General features: G+C 36.9%; 1 protein-coding gene across 3 annotated transcripts; it reads left to right on the top strand.

Annotated features, from left to right (window-relative positions):
• Window positions 1-9,895: 9,895 nt before the first annotated feature.
• LOC110879058 (patatin-like protein 1) lies at window positions 9,896-16,546 on the top strand. Of its 3 annotated transcripts, none has more exons than XM_022127465.2 (7): window positions 9,896-10,151; window positions 10,312-10,493; window positions 10,585-10,771; window positions 12,310-12,456; window positions 15,625-15,927; window positions 16,079-16,254; window positions 16,396-16,546. In XM_022127465.2, exons 1-7 carry the CDS (start codon window positions 10,005-10,007, stop codon window positions 16,466-16,468), a joined length of 1,215 nt encoding a protein of 404 aa, XP_021983157.1. In that variant the 5' UTR covers window positions 9,896-10,004; the 3' UTR covers window positions 16,469-16,546. The 3 variants fall into 3 exon arrangements, with proteins under 3 accessions (XP_021983157.1, XP_035833592.1, XP_021983158.1); XM_035977699.1 differs by having other exon boundaries at window positions 15,610-15,927; XM_022127466.2 differs by lacking the exon at window positions 12,310-12,456.
• The last annotated feature ends 3,820 nt before the right edge of the window (window positions 16,547-20,366 follow it).

Below are 20,366 nucleotides of genomic sequence, written 5' to 3'. Positions count from 1 at the left end.
ACTGATCAATAGGTTTATTTGGGGTCTACCCTCTTAAATGAGGGTGTTTATCAAATCCAAATCCCCCAAGACTTTTGCAGAAACTGTTGAGGCTGGCGCCGTCATGGCTGCCGAGATGATTCTGCGGCAGGCGAAATCTCCCGCACCAAAAAGGAAGTGGGAAGAAAGAAAGGGGGACACCCGAAATAACAACTTTAAAAGGCCTAAAACATTTCCTCAATGTCAAATTTGCAAACGTTTTCATACGGGGGAATGTCGTTTTCCTTGCCCAAATTGTAAAAAGACGGGTCATGCTCTTCAAGAATGCAAGGAAAAAAAGAAGTGTTTCAAATGTGGAGACCCTAACCACATGAGATCTGAATGTCCCGAACTTAAAAGAAATGATAGGACACAACCAAATCAGCCAAAAGGGTGGGCATTTGTACTCACCACGGAAGAAGCCAAGACCAATACAGACGTTATCACGGGTACGTATCTCGTAAATGATGTATATGCGCGTGTGTTATTTGATACCGGTGCAAATAGAAGTCTAGTGTCGACTACCTTTAGACCTTACTTGAACCAGGCGTCCCAAACCCTAGATCATACCATTACAGTAGAAATGGCTGATTGAAGTCAAAGAGAGATAGTTGACATAGTTAAGAATTGTAAAATAAGCTTAAACAACCATGTTATCCCTATAAACCTAATGCCTATGGAACTTGGAGAATTCGACATAGTCATAGGAATGGACTGGTTGACACCATATCATGCGGAAGTTATATGTGACAAAAGGATCGTCCGACTCCGATTACCCAACGGCAAACAACTAACTGTATCGGGAGACCGCACTGACAAGACTAAGAACCTCATCACGATAGCACAAGCACATAAATGCCTAAGGAAAGGGTATGTTGCCTTTTTAGCATATGTCGTAAACACTACAGAAAAGCAGAAGGTCGAGGAAGTGCCAGTAGTACGAGAATACCCCGAAGTGTTTCCCGACGAACTCCCGGGACTACCATCGGATAGACAGGTTGAGTTTCGCATTGACCTAGTTCCCGGTACATCACCGATTGCTAAGTCGCCGTACAGACTAGCCCCGAAAGAAATGCAAGAACTCAAGAAGCAACTACAAGAGTTGCTTGACAAGGGGTTTATCCAACCTAGTTCGTCACCATGGGGAGCACCCATCTTGTTTGTCAAGAAGAAAGATAGGACGATGCGCATGTGCATCGATTATAGAGACTTGAATAAAGCCACTATAAAGAATAAATACCCTTTGCCCAGGATCGACGACTTGTTTGATCAATTACAAGGGGCAAGCTATTTCTCTAAAATAGACTTGAGGTCTGGATACCACCAAGTGAAAGTTGCACCAGAAGACATACCTAAGACTGCCTTCAGGACTAGGTATGGTCATTATGAATTTTTGGTAATGCCATTTGGATTAACCACCAAGTGAAAGTTGCACCAGAAGACATACCTAAGACTGCATATTTCCATTCTTGTTTATCTTCTTCTGTTGTTACATCTTAACTGTAATACCCCGAATCTTAATGTGCTGGTTATAAACGTGTGAAATATGTAATTTATATTTCATATATTGTTAAACGAGTAAGATAATTGTGTGAAAGGTGAAATATCTTGACAAACCTTGGTTAATATAGGAGATCGTTAATATTAGTAATTAAATATTTTGTTTTATTTACCTTACTCCGTTTTTAATGAAACTTAGGTTAAAACGTAGATAAAAATATGCTTGTTCTAATGACATATTCGTCGTTTTATAAAACGTCATATTTTAAAAGTTATACAAGAAAAACGAGTTAAGCAGCTGAATTAATATATATAAGCAAGCTAGCTAGCAGGTCAAGCAGGTAGGTAGGCACGTCAATTGAATCCCACATCGACCAGGGATTTGAGGTGCCTGCTTGCTTGCTTTAAATAAGAGTCTCAGTAGTTTGTTTAGGTACCAGTTTCTTTAACGGGAATACTCTAGTATAGAGAATCCCGAGTATACGATACCCCGTTGGGTGTTGTTAGTAGTCGTTTTTGGAGCGCGAGTAGGAGCAGGAGTAGGGAAACTCTACATCAACGGGCCGTAGATAGTTTTGAGGTATACTCTCGTTTAAGTTTATGTTTAGTTATTTATTATTTATTTTTAGTAGTTAATATTAGTTTATTATTAGTAATAATATATTAGTAGTAGTAGTGTTAGTATTATTTTTAGGTACTAGGGTTATTGTCAGGGGCGGGTATTGGGTAGCCTAGCCTTAGTTAGGCATGGACTGATCACCCATGCTTAAACAAGGCAGTGTTAACCAATATCCAACCATGATAATGACTAGTTAGGTGTACCATTACCTAACCTAGGATTATGTAATTGTGTCAGGACCTTGAGACATAACCCAGTATTACTAGCGGCTGTTAAGCAATTGCTAATCAGGTGAGTCATCATAATTGTCTTTTAAACTGTGATAGTATACTCGTCCATAACTGGTAATAATGAGAATGTTGCAGTATGCATGTGTCAGTAGGGGTATATGGGATCCTATTATGCTTAATGAGGTGTGTCACTCTGGGAAGGGTAATAAGGTGTTGTACCCACAGGCACTTCGTGCTTATAAGGTCCAGCGACACACACTCATACCTATGTGACGGCCGTAGGGGACACAGCTGGAGGACCAGTATGTCTCTTGTACGGTGGTTTGTGACAAGTCAAATGTGACCTATAAGGTTCAATGAGGCCCAACCTGACTATAATGTGGTCACATGCCCATATTGTGTATGCATATAATGTAAACTGTGGTCTGTCTTTATAAAAATTGTATAGTATGAGCTCACCAGTATATATCTGACGTCGTTTTGAGTATACTTATCTCAGGTGAGTCGTGAGGAAAGCTATAGGAACTACTTGATAGTTGTGGAGTTTTAGAAGATCAAGGAGTTCTTAGTTGCCAAAAGTTTGTAAATAAATAAAGTGTTGTACTCAGACTATTATAAGTTTTAATGAAAGTTTAGTTTGTTTCCGCTGTAAGTGTATCAATTGTGCACAATCACCCGGGTTACGGGGTGGGTGTTACATTAACTATTCACAACAATTCAAACTCATATCCTAACAAAATTAACCATCTTTTATAAGCACACCAAACAATGTCAATTACCACCATTAATTCGTTGTAACAACAAGTGGCACCCATCGTAGGGCACACCTCAACTTAGTCACTTACTGGGGTTCTCATCTTTGATTTTACCCGTTGACTTTGTTGCCTCAAAAGTAAAAGTGGAAAGAATATCTGGTGAAAAATCAAAAAGTTCAAGAGGAGGGTAGGCCTCCTCATTCTCCAGATATGTTATTGACAGTCTGACATGATGGATCTCACCCTTGAAGGGGTAAAGGAGCATTTCTCCATGTTGCAGCGCCTAATGGGCGAGCATATTCAGGAAGAGAGAATGAGGGGTGTTTCTGTAAGGCTCTCCTATGAAAAGGAGCACCATGGTGCTCCGGGAGGCACTCCTCCTTTCATAAATCATCAGATCCAGCACTAGCTATTTCCACTATAGCCATTAGAACGTTCAGACACCAGGGGTAACTCTCAAGTTTGGATCTACACCCATCAGGGGATTACTCGCCCAGGGTCCAGCCTTTGAAGCATTGGGGAACACCTTAGTTCAATAAGCTCAAGTCCCTATGGGACCACAATTCCGCATGAGTCACATTCTAGCAGCGTAAACATTGCCCTACATGTCCTTTCAACCTTATTACACCTGGGTACTCCCTACCTCCAAATCCCCTTCGGGGAATGTAGGAAAGGACACTCCTATTGATGGAGCAACAAAATTTGTTCCCCTCACAGAAAGTGAGGAACTCCTAGATGAGCTATTGAAGCCTTCTCGATTAAAAGACTCCAATAAGTTCACCTAAAGGATCGTTGAATTCAAGTTTCCTTCAAAAACAAATATGCTGACTAACGCCAAGATGTGATGTATGATGGTAGTGGAGATCCTGATGATCACCTCCACCTCTTCTCATGAGCCGCCAAAGTGGAACAATGGTCTATGCCCGTGTGGTGTCACATGTTTATCCAAACATGTGGAGATCCTGATGATCATCTTTAGCTCTTCTCAAGAGCTGCCTATAACAACCCTCGAAATCCCCCTAAAACGCTTCGTAGTCAAACAACCCGACTCGTATAACATTTATTTTCACAAAAATTTAAAAATCAAGTTTTTATACCCTGTCGTGGGCCACGACAGGATTGAAGGAACTCGGTCGCGGGGCGCGACGGAGTGTTTCTTGCCGGACACCCATAATGCCACGTGTCACACACGTGTTGGACCTAAGAGTTGACTTCGCAACCCTAGCCGTAGCTAGGGTGCCACTCGCGGGGCGCGAAAGGAACATGGGGGCGGGTCGCAGGTCGCGAGAGACTCCGAAATTTCCTATAAATTGAGTCATTCACTACATTTCAAAATTGTTCAGTTCTCTTTCTCTCTCAACAAATATATTACGAAATTATCAGTTAAAATACCCTCTAAAACACGAAGCTCTGCCCCATTGTAAGTATTTTAACCTCCGACCACTAATTCGTTACCCTACCCGATTGATCTAGGACCCAGCAACGCATGTCAAGGCTCTGCCTGACTAAGTATGTTGGGGTTCTGTCTCGTGATGTATGGCTAAAAGTGATTTGGGTTACTTTACTAACACGCGTGCATTGTCTGTTTTTAATAGAAACTCAAAAAATAATCAGGAAATATCACCTGGAAGCCGTAGAAAAACCTAAGTTTGCAATGTGAGTCATTCTCTTCTTCTCACAGTTTGTGAACCATTATTTCAAATGTTTTACAAAACCCTAAATGTTTATCAGTTGTATTTACAGTGATTAAGTTTTTTTGTAATTCTACAATTATTATCAGTATGTGGGGTTTTGTATACATTACTTGACACTTGTTAATATTGGACAAAGGGTTAGCCAATATTAGCATGACCGCAAGCACGGGGAACAATGGTGCCCTAGTAGCAATACTGTGTTGAGAAATTGGTAGATATAAACAAATGCAAAAACTCTTGATGCTGTAAATTATAACAATGTGTCATTTTATAAAATGGAATGTACTCACCAGTATTTCTTGCTGATAAAATATTTTTAAAACGCGTTTCAGGTAACTTGATGTGAAGATATTAAAAGCCAGCTATGGAGCACTGAAGGCTTAAAGAAAGTGGCTATAAAGTTACCTAAATAAAAAGTTTGTGTTTTCAGCAACTAGGGTTTATCCCTATAAAGATATTATAAATAAAATATTGGTTTTTATCCCATTTGTTTAATATAAAAGTTTGGTGTTTTGAAACTTTGAAATTTATTTCCTAACTACGATCCTGATGTCTTATTTCCGATGCCAAATTAATAAACACCGATACCACCGGCTCGTGCTCGCGGCTCCCGCTCCCAGGATGGGGTCAGGGGTTGCGACAGAAGGTGGTATCAGAGCCACTGGTTTAAGCTATTTAGGTGTTCTTTTAATACCTAAAATTTTATATTTATGTTAGGAAAATTATATAAATAACTTATGTGCTATTATGTATAAATATGTATATTATTATTTTATATTATTTTGACAATTTTCTTAGTTTAGAGTATGAGTGATCAGGGTACTTCTGACGCTTATCGTCACCTACCTAATTATCCAATGGATGAAGGAACATCCCAGCCAACCTCCGAATACGCAGCCGATTCTAAGGGAATCTTTGTTTTTAAAGCCAAATCCGAAGAACCTTTTCCCGTTAAGAAAATAGGATGGTTTAGTAGAGCAAAAGTAGAAAGGAAAAAAAGAATGAAAACAATCCAACAAAAAGCAATACTGAATAGAATAGAGAGAAATACCCAAAATCCAGAAGCTAGACCTGTATGGGAAAGGGCACTGGATAGGAGACTAGTCGATTTTCATATGCTTAGAGCTGCAGAAGTAGAACTCGATCTCAACCAAGTAGCAGTACCAGAACCACAATTACTACCATTATACCCTGATCTACCCATGAACCTAGAACCAAACCAGGAAAACTCACTTCCAATCCTAGCCTTTGATCCAAACGAAATACCTAGGTTGCCAGCCCCAAATCCTTTAGAATAATGGTGGAACAACGATTGGGCATCTCAAAACCTAGTGAATGACCCGTATATGCCATACAGAGAACCAGTACCAGCTTACCCTGAACCCATACCAGCCCCAATGCCACCAATGAATCAGGAGAACGTAGAAGAACTTCGCCAATATGGTGAAGAATTAGTTGAGGAAGGAAACCGGATTCGCCACTTGGTACCTCAAGAATACATCAATACATTGAGGGAGTCGATGTTGAATAGATGTCCGACATCTTCCTATGATCAAGTGTTCTATTATATTTGTTTTTATTGTATCAATCTAAATTTGTTTCATTTGAAAGATATAATTTTGACTAAGTGGTGGGGTCAAACTCAAGCAACAACGGCACAACATGCATAAAGCAGACACAGGGTGCCGATTTCTCCAACATAGAGAGATTCAAAGACAACTAACTGTTGTTATCTGCCGATGGCAGCAGCACCGACCATGTGTTCTGGTTCAGTGAAGGCAGCCTAGCGGAGGTAGGGTTTGGTAAGAGACGATGTCGGCTGGAAGTTTTAGGATTCTAACGAAGTCTGGTTAACTCCGGTGACCTGAACCAGGTCTGCATGCATCCTTTTTAGTCAGGTTGGGTCTTCCATGTTTTTATATATAACATGTTAGACTTTTGGGTGTAATTTTGATGCATTTCGAAAACATCAATCTAAATAAGGATTGAATCAGGTACCTTTGATACAACACATATGTGTTGCCGGTGATTGTTAGTTGTTTTGAAGTTTTTGTTAAGGTATTGAAATAGTCTTTGTTTCAAATCTTTTGCTAAACATATTTGGGAATTTTGCAGGTAAAAACTCACGTTGGCAACCTAGAGGGGTTAAGGTTTGGTAAGATATGATGGCGGCTGGAAGTTTTAGGATTCTAACGAAGCCTGTTTAACTCCAATGAGAACTCAGTGACCTGAACCAGGTATGCGTGCATCCTTTTTAGTCTGGTTGGGTTTTCCATGTTTTATATCTAACATGTTAAGACTTTTGGGTGTAGTTTGGCTGCGATTACGGCAACATCAATCTGAATAAGGACTTGAATCAGGTACCTTTGATACAACACATACGTGTTGCTGGCGATTGTTAGTTGTTCAGCGGCGGAGCATGACCAAAAGTTCAACGGGGGCGGAAAGTCATGGCCAGGGAAAATATGTATAGATTTTTTGGACATTAAACTTGGTAGTGACATGGAATTTTTAGGCAAAATAATTAATGGGGGCGGACCTATATAATTTTAAAAATTTCGGACGAAAAATCAGAAAATTACACTACTAACCAAAACATTGGCGGGGGCAGGTGCACCCCCTTGCCCCTTAAAAGCTTCGCCCCTGGTTGTTTTGAAGTTTTTGTTAAGGTATTGAAATAATCTTTGTTTCGAAACTTTTGCTAAACATTGTCAATAAATATATTGTTAAATTCTATTTTAAATACCATATCTTTTTTTACTTGCTGTATATAGCACAACTAACATGTTATATGTGAACTCAACTGAGGATAATTATGTGGAATTGGCAGGTTAGGTTACGATTCTTAAAATATAGCAGCTTCGGTTCTCGGGTTTTCGGTAGATTCGGTCCAGTTTCCACGATTTATGTCGAAGGTCAGCTCCCAAAGCATCCCTATATTTGATCACTTGCAGTTTTTTCTTTGTCAAATGTATAAATTTGCTACTAGGATTTACTGTAAAGCTTTTTGTCCTCATAAAAATCTATGATTTTATATGCAACTTTTTTTGTTTAAATATGGTTTTAGATTAACAGTGGTCATCGGCATTCTTGCTCATTTACTGTTACGTGATCTACTATTTTCTTAAATTTTAATGGGCTTTTTAATTTACATTGTTGGTGACTTTGGTCACTAGTTTGCTTAATCGATTCAAATAATTTGCAAGTATGTTATGAGAGGAACTTTAGTCAAGTATCTTTTTAGTTCACAAGTGAAATTAATATGTAAAATGGGTCACTAATAGGGCTGTGCAACGGTTCAGAACCGGACCGAACCGAACTAAACCAGAACCGAACCAGAACCGTTAATTGTTAAATTTAAGAACCGAAACTGAACCGTTTTATAACGGTTCCGGTTCGGTTCCGAACCGGTTAAATGGTTCTCGTGTAAACGGTTCTCGCGGGAACCAGTTGAGAATTAAATCCTAAAATTAACAATTCAATAGAAATGAATCAAACCATTTAAATCATTAACTAAGAGTTGCAACATTCAAAGTTCAAACCAACCAAAATAAAAGTAGCAAAGAAACAATAAAAAATTTCAAGCCATAAACAATCTCTAAATAAAACTATTACAACCATCATGTTGACAATTAAAACAAGCGATACACTATTTATATACACATTTACAATTCGATCAACATTGATTTGATTATTTTTGTTCAATTTTTTTTTCACATACAGAAAACTATATGTATCAGAAAGCAAACATCTAGAAAGAAAATATATGCAATCATAAAAAAAGGTCATGTAGAATAGCGTATCTATATTTGCAGGGTGTTGATGGAGATGAACTTGTATGATAGCAATTAAGGGTTAGGGTTGAGAGATGAAGAAGAATTAGAAGATGAAAGATGAGATCGTGGAATGAATATAAGAAGGGGGAATAAGAATTAGGATGGTCATATGATGTTGAAAATCCCATTAATAAAATAGGGGTTTAAATATTTATAATCCCAACTGGTTCTAGCGGTTCTTTAACCGGAACCGTGGTTTTAACCGGAACCGAACCGGGAACCGTTTTTACCCAAATCTAAGAACCGGAACCGGACCCTATATTCTGTAACACCTCGAAAATTCATGTTCAATATTATATCGACACATGTCATGGACTTAAAACGTGTAAAGGATTGAATTAGAGGGACTAAAGTTGACAAACAGGGAATCTATGTGTGTAAAAGGATTCAAAATGTCAACAATGAATAAATATGTCTTTCAATAACCCTACATGATATTTATACCCTTAAACGAATAAATCATGGATCATACGAAGCTAATTGTGATATTTTTACCGAAGTGCATTCAAATCAATTTTTAAACTCTTTTTAAAATGAGTCAGTTAAGTTGTATTTACCAGTGTAAACTGACGTATTTTCCAAAAAGGCTAAGTGCAGGTACTAGACGAAATAGGCTGGCTACTCCAGGCATCATTACTCAAGTCTCGCAAGCTTTAGATGTCAAAGTCTGTTGAACAGTTTCCTTTTTATTTGATCCGCCTGTGGATCTGTTTCGACTGTTTTGTGATACTTAAACATTACAATTTATTCAGTTGAAATAAATCTATCTTTTGCTTCCGCTGTGCATTTATATGTTGTGTTTTAACGTGTATAAAATCATAATATTTATGTCAACATGATAATAAAGATATTTTCTTTTAGCAACCTGTGAAATTCACGTGTTATTAAACTAGTATAATATAATATAGTATAGGATTAGTTTAGTCTAAATAGTGTATTTTATATGTACTTTTTTTTGAAAAAAAGGCCTTTAGTTTTATGTATATAAAAGAAAAAATGATATGAAAGATCTTCCCAATTATCTTCTATTCTTTCTGTAATTCTGTTGGTGTTGCCCCGGCCAAAAAGGCACAATAACATTATCATTCCGCCTTTATTTTCATTTTACTATATTAAATCTTGATCCCCTCACAAGAATTGTCAAATTTTAATTTTTCAAAGATGTGTCTTTCTAAGTTTCTTTATGAAAAAAAAAAGTTCAATTCGAAATAAATATCCTGTTGGACTATGATAAAAATGGGACAACTAAAACAATAAATACAACACACACCTTAGCATATAAACTCAATCATAGCTGTCTTCCTTCTAATCTTAATTTTCATCAAAGAATTTGTCATTTTTACGCTTACCATATGACTAGCGAAATCAAAGCATCAAGCCATATCACTCTCCCTCCACCATGCTCCGGAAATCTCATAACAATCCTTAGCATTGATGGTGGAGGCATAAGAGGTATCATCCCTGGTGTCATTCTCCAGTACCTTGAATCACAACTTCAGGTATATATATAGATACAACTTCTGGTGCATTTATGCATATATTGATCTTTAAAACAATATCACATCAAATAAGTTACTTGATTTCATGCCCACTTAGTTTTCAGACTTAATTAATCAACGTGACCAAGTTATAGTAATTATTGATTTACTATACACGCAGGAGTTAGATGGCCAGGAAGTAAGGCTAGCGGATTACTTTGATGTCGTCTCTGGAACGAGCACAGGTGGTCTAGTTACGATCATGCTAACAGCTCCAAATGAGAACAACAGACCTATGTATGCTGCGAAAGACATCGTTCAGTTTTATCTTGACAATTCTCCCAAAATTTTCCCACAAGTTGGGTAAGATCTAATTTAGTTAAATACTTGATGCAATGTTTTTAATTAATTACCTTTCTGTTTTTAGTTTGATGTTGTTTTGCTGCATATTTAGAGGGCCATTTGCTGGATTTATAAAGTTGTTGAAGACACTGGTAGGACCCAAATACAACGGGAAGTACCTTAAAAACCTTGTAACAAGCTTACTAGGAACCACAAAGTTGAGTCAGACATTGACTAACGTTGTGATCCCTACATTTGATATTAAGAATATGCAACCTGTAATCTTTAGCTCCTTTCAGGTATGCATTTTAATTTCTTTGAGATCTTTTTTTTTTTGTAATTTTATTATAGGGTTTGTGTGTCATATTGGTACTCCCTCTATATACGTTTCTATATATAAAAACAAATAGAAAACTTCTATTATATTAAACATCTAAAAATGCGAAAACGGTCGGTACGATTTTGATGTTGACATGTGTGTCGTCGATGGTAACTTACACTAAGGGTAATATTGTCAAAAAGCTCATGCACATACCACTCACATGCCAAAGACCATGCACATACAAGTCACATGCATATTCCACCCTCTTTTTTAAACTATCGTAACTTTTCTATACGTGAGGATTTTTTTTTTTAAATTACACTATAAAATCGAGTGTTTTATTATCTTTCCAACGAATATACTATTGCTATACTTTTAAAATTAAAAAAAATGACATGAACTGGGTGTTCAAATAAAAACACCATAAAAACACCCAGTTCAAAAAAACAGCATGAAAAACTCAGTTGAAAACGCCATAAAACACCTAGTTCGGAAAAACACTATGAAAAACTCAGTGGAAAACGCCATAAAAACACCCAGTTCAAAACAAACGCCATAAGAACACATGGTTGAAAAAAACACCATGAAAAACTCAGTTGAAAACGCCATAAAACACCTAGTTTAGAAAAACGCCACAAAAAAACTTGTTGAAAACGCCATAAAAACATTTAGTTTAGAAAAATACCATAAAACTAGGTGAAAACGCCATAAAAACATAAAGTTGAAAACGTTACAAAAAAATCCAGTTCATTTTTTTCGAAAAGTATATAAATAGTATACTCATTGGAAAGATAAAAAAAAACGCGGGATTTTATGGCATAATTTTTTTAAAAAAATAATCTTGTGTAAAAAAGTTATTGACGTTTTAAATATGATAGGGAAAATGACATGTGATTAGCATGTGCATCTTTGTTTGAATATTCCCAATTTAACCCTCTAATAGTTGTAAGGTTCCAAATATATACAAAAACGTCACCGCATTAGTCTTAGTCACAAATCACAAAGATTGTGTGACTGAAAATTGTTCTCACCATTTTCACACTTACAACCGTTTTCTACGTAACCTGTTTCACATGATACATATCCAATAATGTGTTGATTGAAGGTCAAACTATGCTGGATTTATGTAGGTTTTTCATTTTTTAAGATATTTTTGCCATTTTTTACTAAAAAAACTTAGATCCTTTTATAAAAAAAAAAAAAAAATCCATTTTTAGTAAAAAGCATTTTCAAACGGACATAAAAAGAAGGTTTGACTTTGGAGTATCTCAATTCTCAAGTCAGATTTTAGATAAATATTTAGTTCCTTTTTTTCTCTTGATTACTTTGTTAAATTCACTTTATTTATAGTCTTTTTTACTATTTTATAAGTGGTGATATATAATTGTTACGTTTAACTCACATAACCTCTGAACTTACTTTTAAATATGCATTGACCATGAGATTAGATACAACCTTTACTACACACTTTGATACCATTAAGCTTGACTAACTACGAGGAGTTAATACTTGAAGGTGGCCAGGGAACCAAGCATGGATGCACAATTATCGGACATCTGCGTCGGGACATCTGCGGCACCTACTTACCTCCCTGCCCATCAATTTCAAAACGGTGATCGAGAGTTTAACCTTATTGACGGTGGAATTACGGCTAATAATCCGGTAATTAAAACATCCCAACTAGCAAGGCACTAGGACACACCCATTACAACACACAATTACAACCTAATATCAAAATCACAAGAAGTTTTCCGGTGGATATTGCTAAATCTACAACAATTCATTAGCAAATTGCAAAATCTTTTTATGAATGGTGTACAACTCGCTTCATGCACAAAGTACATACAACGTACTCCAATTGAATGATATATGATCGCACGAAGTACATGCGACACCTAATGCACAAATACGGTGCAATTTAATGCATGTACTGGTACATCTATATATACGTGGACTACAACAACTACAACGAAACTTTCAGTGTATTTATGGAATTTTTTTAAACCCAGGTTTCTTTCAAAACTCATGATGAACGAATGGTTGCTATTATTGGAGTTTATTTCAAGACAGGGACTTATTAGAATTGAAAAGTCAAAATATAATTTAATGATTTTTGTAATAATATTTAATATTTAATAATTCAAAAATACATTGTTATGTTTTTTTTTTTGTTCGATAAAAATTTTATTTAATACAGAGTTTCGCTAAAAAGAAATGTACTTTTTTTTATATTTTGAGAGTATAAGATAATTTAAAACTAAATAGTAGTATTAAAACACCATATTGTGCAGTCAGTGGCGGACCCAAAAAATTTTTTCATTGGGGTCCATTTTTTTATGTTAGATTTTTTTCAAACCAAACATTAAAATTTTCGGGTCGGTCATCGTAGTCGGGTCGGGTCAATGGGTGGTTGTGGTGTTTTAAAACACTAGTTTAATTTTGATGGAAAAAATAAACTAAAAAACAAGAGATGTAAGGCTTGAATTTGAGAACTACTTGTTGGAAGACAAGGAGATTTACCACCTTACCAGCTTTGTTTTTAATACTATGGGGTCCAACTAATTTATTTTATGGGGTCCTTAAAAATTTTAACATACCGGTTCTACTATTTTTCTAAAAAACATTGGGGTCCGTGGACCCCGACCCGCATTATTTGGGTCCGCCCTTGTGTGCAGCTAAATATAAGAGTTAATTACATGGTTAGTTCTTGTGGTTTATTGAAAGTAACAAGGTCAGATACTAATATTTTAAAATTACATTCTAAGGTTCTAACTTTTCATTTTGTAACAACCTAGGGTATTAACACTAACTTTTGTTAACTTTTCTGTTAAATTAAAGTGAAATTACTAAAATAACCTTTTTACAACTACAGGGGCAATTTATGTAGTTAACTTTATTTTAATCTCTTTTGCAACTACAAGGGCCATAAATAAAAATACTTCTTTATGGGTCAGGTGTTCTTGACCAACCATTCTTCCTCCCTGTTTTTATCAAATCTCAATTAACCGTTAATCAATTCAAATTCAAACAAAATCTTCAACCACTTCATTTAATTATCTATGATACCCATCAAACGATTTTGCTGTGTGTTCTGGAATAAAAGTGTGAATGCGTGAAATAAAAAATTGAAGCTTTTCTAACTTCTCAAATGATACTGTTCAAATTAATGTTAATCAGCACATAAGTTGAAAAAGGAAAAGAAAAGATGCCTTTACTATAGATCCCTAATTTGAGGTAGTTAAAAAATCATCTTTTTAGAACAAGCCAAACCACACTAAGCCAAGCCGGCCACCTTGCCGCCACCTGTTTCGCCTCCACATACTTCTGGAAATTCCACAACCTAAAACTCACCGAGCCACCCACACCATTTGTCGAACTCACTCTACCAGGGTCCCTCCCAGTCACGTTCCTACTCACCCCTAAACAATCTGTCACGGCCAAGAACATCACCACCACCACTCTGTTGAATAATATGTCCCCATCATGAGATTCCTTGGTCTCGGTTTAGTAGGTTGATGCTTACCACGCGTCGGAGCTCCGGCAATCGCCGGAGACTCATCGCCGGAGTCCCTCCCAGTCACGTTCCTACTCACCCATATGGTGGTTTTAGAAAAACCACTGGTATAACCATTAGTATAGAGTAGTTACACAAATGGTCCCTGAATTCAAATAAAGTTAATTACATAAATGGCCTATGTAGTTGTAAAAGGTTATTGTAGTAATTTCACTTTAACTTAACAGAAAAGTTAACAAAAGTTAGTGTTAATACCTTAGGTCGTTACAAAATAAAAAGTTAGAACCTTAGAATGTGATTTTAAACTATTAGTACCTGACCTTGTTACTTCCAGTAAACCACAGAGACTAACTGTGGAGTTAAATATCTAACGTATTTTTAGTACCTGACCTTGTTACTCTAAATATAATTTCTCAAAACTTAAATATCTAACGTATTTTTATTTTAAATTTAAAGAGCGGTTAATAAATATTTCATTTCAACTATTTTCTTGTATGTTTAAAAAATTGTAATGTTAAAAAAAATGGAATTTTAAATTAATATATTATGCTTTATGTTCTCATGAAAATCTATTTCCGACTACAGACACACGAGACACACAGATACTAATTAACTAGGGTTATAAATAGCAATAAGATATATCTAGAGTTATTCTAAATTAGTTATATAATTACTTTAGAGTATATATATGATTCAATTCAAGCATTCCTAGGGTATACTTGTATGTAAAAATTATATAAATACTCAACAAATAATACTTTAGAGTAATTATAATCTAACTCAAATACATTTTATAGTAATTATAATTATTTTAGAGTAATTCTGATTGAACTCAAACTTATATCTATAAAAATGTCTCCATGTTTTTTTTTTTTTTTTTGGGTGTGTTTCCCCTTCATTATGTATGCTTTCTATGATAATTTCATTTTTATTTGACATTTACACTACATATCTATATAGGGTTAGATTAAAAAAAAAAACCAAGAAGCTAATCCAGTTTTTTAATTTCTTTTAACTAAAAGGTTAGTACTATATTATATGTATAGCTTGTGAAGATATAAATATGTAATATATGTGTGTGAATTGTATATATTTTTTCCTCAAAGATAAATAACATATAAAAGAAATTATCGTCTTTCTCTAGAGATATAGAGAAGGAGTGCGTGTATGTATACTGTTTGGCCATAAACATATTAGATGTATATGGAATTAAAGTTATAGATATTGTAATCAGAGCAGCTAGCTAACTCTAGACTCAATAGTTTAAACATTGTAAAAGTGGAGTTGTTTGATATCATAAGGTTCTCGATTGGCAGTCTTTGGTTGCAATAGGGGAAGTGGCTAGGCAGGTTCTAAAACGAGATCCAAATTTCCCCGCAATCGGGCCACTTGGTTACGGTCAATATCTCTTGATATCAATCGGGACGGGCACAGAGAAGCAACAACCTCTATTTGACGCCAAAATGGCTGCCAAATGGGGAGTGCTCGGGTGGTTAGTCAACCAAAGTTCCGCCCCCTTGATAGATGCTTTCACACAAGCAAGTGCTGATTTGGTTGTTATGTATAATAACACCGTCTTTGAAGCCTTCGAGTCTGTTGACAACTACCTCCACATTCAGGTACATATGGTTAACTCATCTCGATATGCAAGTTGAAACATTTGTTATATTGTTCTAAGCCAAGATGGTCATTTTGAATACCAATCATTATTATATTTTGTATGGAAAGACTAACTGTTAAAAGTTTTTGTTCACTACCGTGTCAAAATAGGACGATGGATTGACCGGAGACTTGGCTTCAGTTGACGTGGCAACAAAGGAAAATTTGGAAGGCTTAGTGAAAGCCGGGGAAGGGTTACTAGATAACCTTGTATCTCGAGTGAATACTAGTACTGGAATTGTTGAACCGGTCCCAAATGGTGGTACGAATCGTGAGGCATTGAAAAGGTACAACTTTGTTGCATAATTGCCATTGCTAACCTAGATAAAATAAAATAACCAAATGTACTTAGTAAAATTTAATTTTTAGAGTTGAGTAGGGTTTAATAATGTACAACTTTTTAATGCATGTTTTTTTTTCAAATGTAGGTTTGCAAAACGACTCTCAGACGAAAGGAAAGTAAGGGAGGCAAATTATATAAACGGGGGAGTGCTTGAGTGAATTGTTATTTTGCTTTGTGAAATTATTTAAATATATCGAAGGTTGTAACGAATATTTAATATAATGTTTTGTGTATTCTATTAGTGTGGCAAACATCATTTTGTATCGTACTAAAATCGCAATGCATGTATGTGTATTTATTGATCAAACTGATGCGACTAAGGATTTCATTAGGGTTCCACTTGATAAGCCCAATAAATTAGTGTTAGGCCCATTAAGCCTCTGCAAGTATGCAACATTAAGCTTCTGCTCCTCTAACGATGCTCCCTCGACCCTCGTGTCCCTCTTTATCATCTTCGTTGCTCGCCCAATCGGTGGTCTCAAACGCCATTGCGGTCACAAAATATTTTTGCTAAACCAAGAATCCGAATAACGTACGAAACCCTCTAGCATGTATTCCAAAAGAGTATGCAACATTTTTTAGCAGCAAAGATCAAGAGCTAAACTGCTAAAGTATTGAAGACCTCATCTGGCAATTTATAGAGAGTTTGTGACATTCTCATTTATACAAGCATTGTTCCACAACAATAGTTGTGTGTAACGTACATGTATATATCCACGCAGAGATCCCGTTAAGCTGGTGTTATCAGTGGCGAAGCTTGAGATTTCCGACCGGGGGGTCGAAAACGTATACATCCAAAATTTTCTATAAAACCGGGGGTCGAAAACGTATATACCCAAAATTTTCGATAGAAAAACTACATACTCTCCACTAGTGAGTGAAAAGTTCGGGGGGTCGGCCACCACCTCCCGCCCCCACTATCCTTCACCCATGGGTGTTATGCCCCTCCGTGGAGAAACCCAGTGGGTTCTGATCTGGGGTCAGCCTCACGGTCGTGTCTACGGCTGCCCAGTCCAACCACCCAGTAGGTGGTATCTTAAGAGTCGTTCTTTAAAAAACATGCTTTACTCATTTTATTGTTGGATTTTGGACACTCATGTGAAGAGTACAAAAGTATAACTGGTCTTGTAGTGTAATTTGGCGAAATTGTTTTATTTTTAATATTAGTTGGAGTCTAAATTTATAATATTCTTTTTGCTGGCCAAAAAAGAATTATTTTTATAACTATGTTATCTACATCAAAACAAATGATCTTTAAAGAAATATCTTTAAATCAAGATTATTCTTAACCAAGTAACAAAAAGATAAATCTGGTGCGTGATAAAGGTGTGGGGTATGACGCGTATTTGGATCTTTCGACTATCCGTTGCAATATATACAACATTCATGTTCAAGAAAATGCTAAAAAATTGAAATAAATCATTACCAATGGATAATAAGATCGTTTTACATTTATCTCAAAAATCAATTTCCTTACAATGACCGTTTATAAGTTTCTATTAATTCGATCAGTACCAATGGGTTAGTCAATTGACAGAGACAAAGCTTTTAGGAACACCTAGGTTTGGAGATGGATTGGTGTATATGCATTATTGTCTAGTGGAGATGGATATGATCTGGTGGTTTCGCTCGTGACACGATGATACTCTAATAGTCCGTCAGTAATCCAAATTTAACGTTTAAAAAAAATATAGGCTTGGAGATTTTAAGTTCAAGTCCCATATACTACAGGATTAAAGAAATTTATCGTTCTAAAAAAATTAATTCGATCAGTTTATAACATATGGACCAAAAACTATATTTTTGTATATTTAAAACTCAAGGCAAAGTAACCCGTTAATAAGTCTTTGTCACATGTGAAATACTAAAGTAGCTTTGTTATGTGTCATTTAGTTTCTGTGATTTGTCCTTGACGTTTGCATTATTCAAGGGTTAAGTTATACATCATACGTAGTCAAGCGGATTTAAAAGTGCACATTTTGGTGTTTTTTAATGGAGTTAAGTGTCATTTACGTTCCTGTGGTTTGTCCACTTTTACCATTTCAGACTAAATTTCAAAATTGCACCATTTTCCTCCCTGATATTCTCGAAACGTGCCAATTCAGTCAAACAACTAACTCAGTTAAAAAAACCCATAACTCAGTTATTCCAGGGACATAAATAGCATATAAAGTATAGAGACAAAAATGGCACATAACTTCAAGAATTTTTTAATTTTTTAATTTCTTATTATTATTAATATTATTATTATTATTATTGCACATAGTTAGGGATGAGCATTTGGTATCGGGTACCAGTACCGAATTTCCCATACCGAATTATTTTCGGAACCAACTTTTGCGTTTTTTGGTGCCGGTACATTCGGTTCGGTACCGGAATTTTACCGAATATTACCTTCAAATATCAGTACCGTACCGAATATTTTAGGTACCAGGTACCCTTATTTGGCGATTTTCGATACCGGTACCGAGCTCATCCTTACACATAGTCTCTTCCACACCCTATCTACATCACCACCACCACAGCCCCTGCCGCCACCACAAGACAACCACCACCTGTAAAAAAAATTCACACCCACATTAAATCATAACAGCTCTCTCTCTCTCTCTCTCTCTCTCTCTCTCTCTCTCTCTCTCTCTATCTCGAGAGAGAGAGACGTTTGGTGGTGGCGGTGGTGGATGTGGTGGTAGTGATGTAGGGAGGGTGAAAGAGACTATGTGTGTAACAGCCCAGCGTAACCGCACCATGATATTGTCCGCTTTGGCGGCCAGCACGCCCTCGGTGTCCGTCCCTCACGGTTTTCAAAACGCGTCATAATGGTGAAGGTATCCAGCCCCTTATAAGAAAGCCTTTGTTCCCCTTCACAACCGATGTGGGATGTCACAATCCACCCCCCCCCCCCCTTAAGGGGTCCAGCGTCCTCGCAGGACCTGGCACCACCGGTCCGAACCTGGCTCTGATACCAATATGTCACACCCACAAAATCCACATGCGGAGTATCACCGCTTGGAGGCGTGACTGACCAGGATCAAGCCACCAAGCGTATATTTTTTGGGTATTACTGTTTCATTCGTCACACTTTTAGCAAATTAGAAACCCTAAAGCCTTCTCCTCTCCTCCTTTCTGTGTGACGGCAACCTTGAGTTCTCGAAGCCCTTCTTAGCGATCAACTCATCATTCTTTCTAGTCTTCCTTCCCAGATACGAGAAGCTCAGGTTGAAGCATTGAAACCAGAAAACGTCAGGGCTGAGGCCCTACGCGGATCAAGGAAACGGTTAGAACAAAAGGAAGACGTCGCCTACTATGTAACAGGACGCATCTGGATCCCACTTTATGGAAACTTACGCGAGCTAGTGATGGATGAAGCACATAAGTCTCATTACTCAGTACATCCTGGTTCGGATAAGATGTACCACGACATAAAGACTACATACTGGTGGCCTAGCATGAAGGCCCACATAGCAACCTACGTTAGCAAATGTTTGACTTGTGCGAGAGTCAAGACTGAATACCAGAAACCACCAGGCCTACTTCAACAACCAAAGATACCACAATGGAAATGAGAGCAAATTTCCATGGATTTCATTACTGGCCTGCCTAGATCTCAACGCGGAAACGACACCATTTGGGTGATAGTGGATCGATTGACTAAGTCCGCACACTTCTTGGCTATCAAAGAAACAGACAAGTTCTCTCCTCTAGCAGACGTTTACTTAAAGGAAGTGGTTTCAAGGCACGGGGTGCCAACCTCCATTATATCTGATCGTGATGCGCGTTTTACTTCTGAACTGTGGCAAGCAATGCACAAATCTTTTGGCTCACGTTTAGACATGAGCACCGCTTATCATCCATAGAAGGATGGGCAGTCTGAGCACACCATTCAAACCCTTGAAGACATGCTTAGGGCATGTGTGATTGATTTTGGCAATGGCTGGGAAAAACATCTCCCGTTGGTGGAGTTTTCGTATAATAACAGTTACCACATCAGTATTCAGGCCGCTCCATTTGAGGCATTGTACGGGCGTAAATGCCGATCACCTCTTTGTTGGGCGGAGG

This window comes from Helianthus annuus, chromosome 9, assembly GCF_002127325.2.
Source record: "Helianthus annuus cultivar XRQ/B chromosome 9, HanXRQr2.0-SUNRISE, whole genome shotgun sequence".
Classification (NCBI taxonomy): Eukaryota; Viridiplantae; Streptophyta; class Magnoliopsida; order Asterales; family Asteraceae; genus Helianthus; species Helianthus annuus.
Note: the sequence above shows the minus strand (reverse complement) of the source record. Positions and strands in the feature narration are given on the sequence as shown.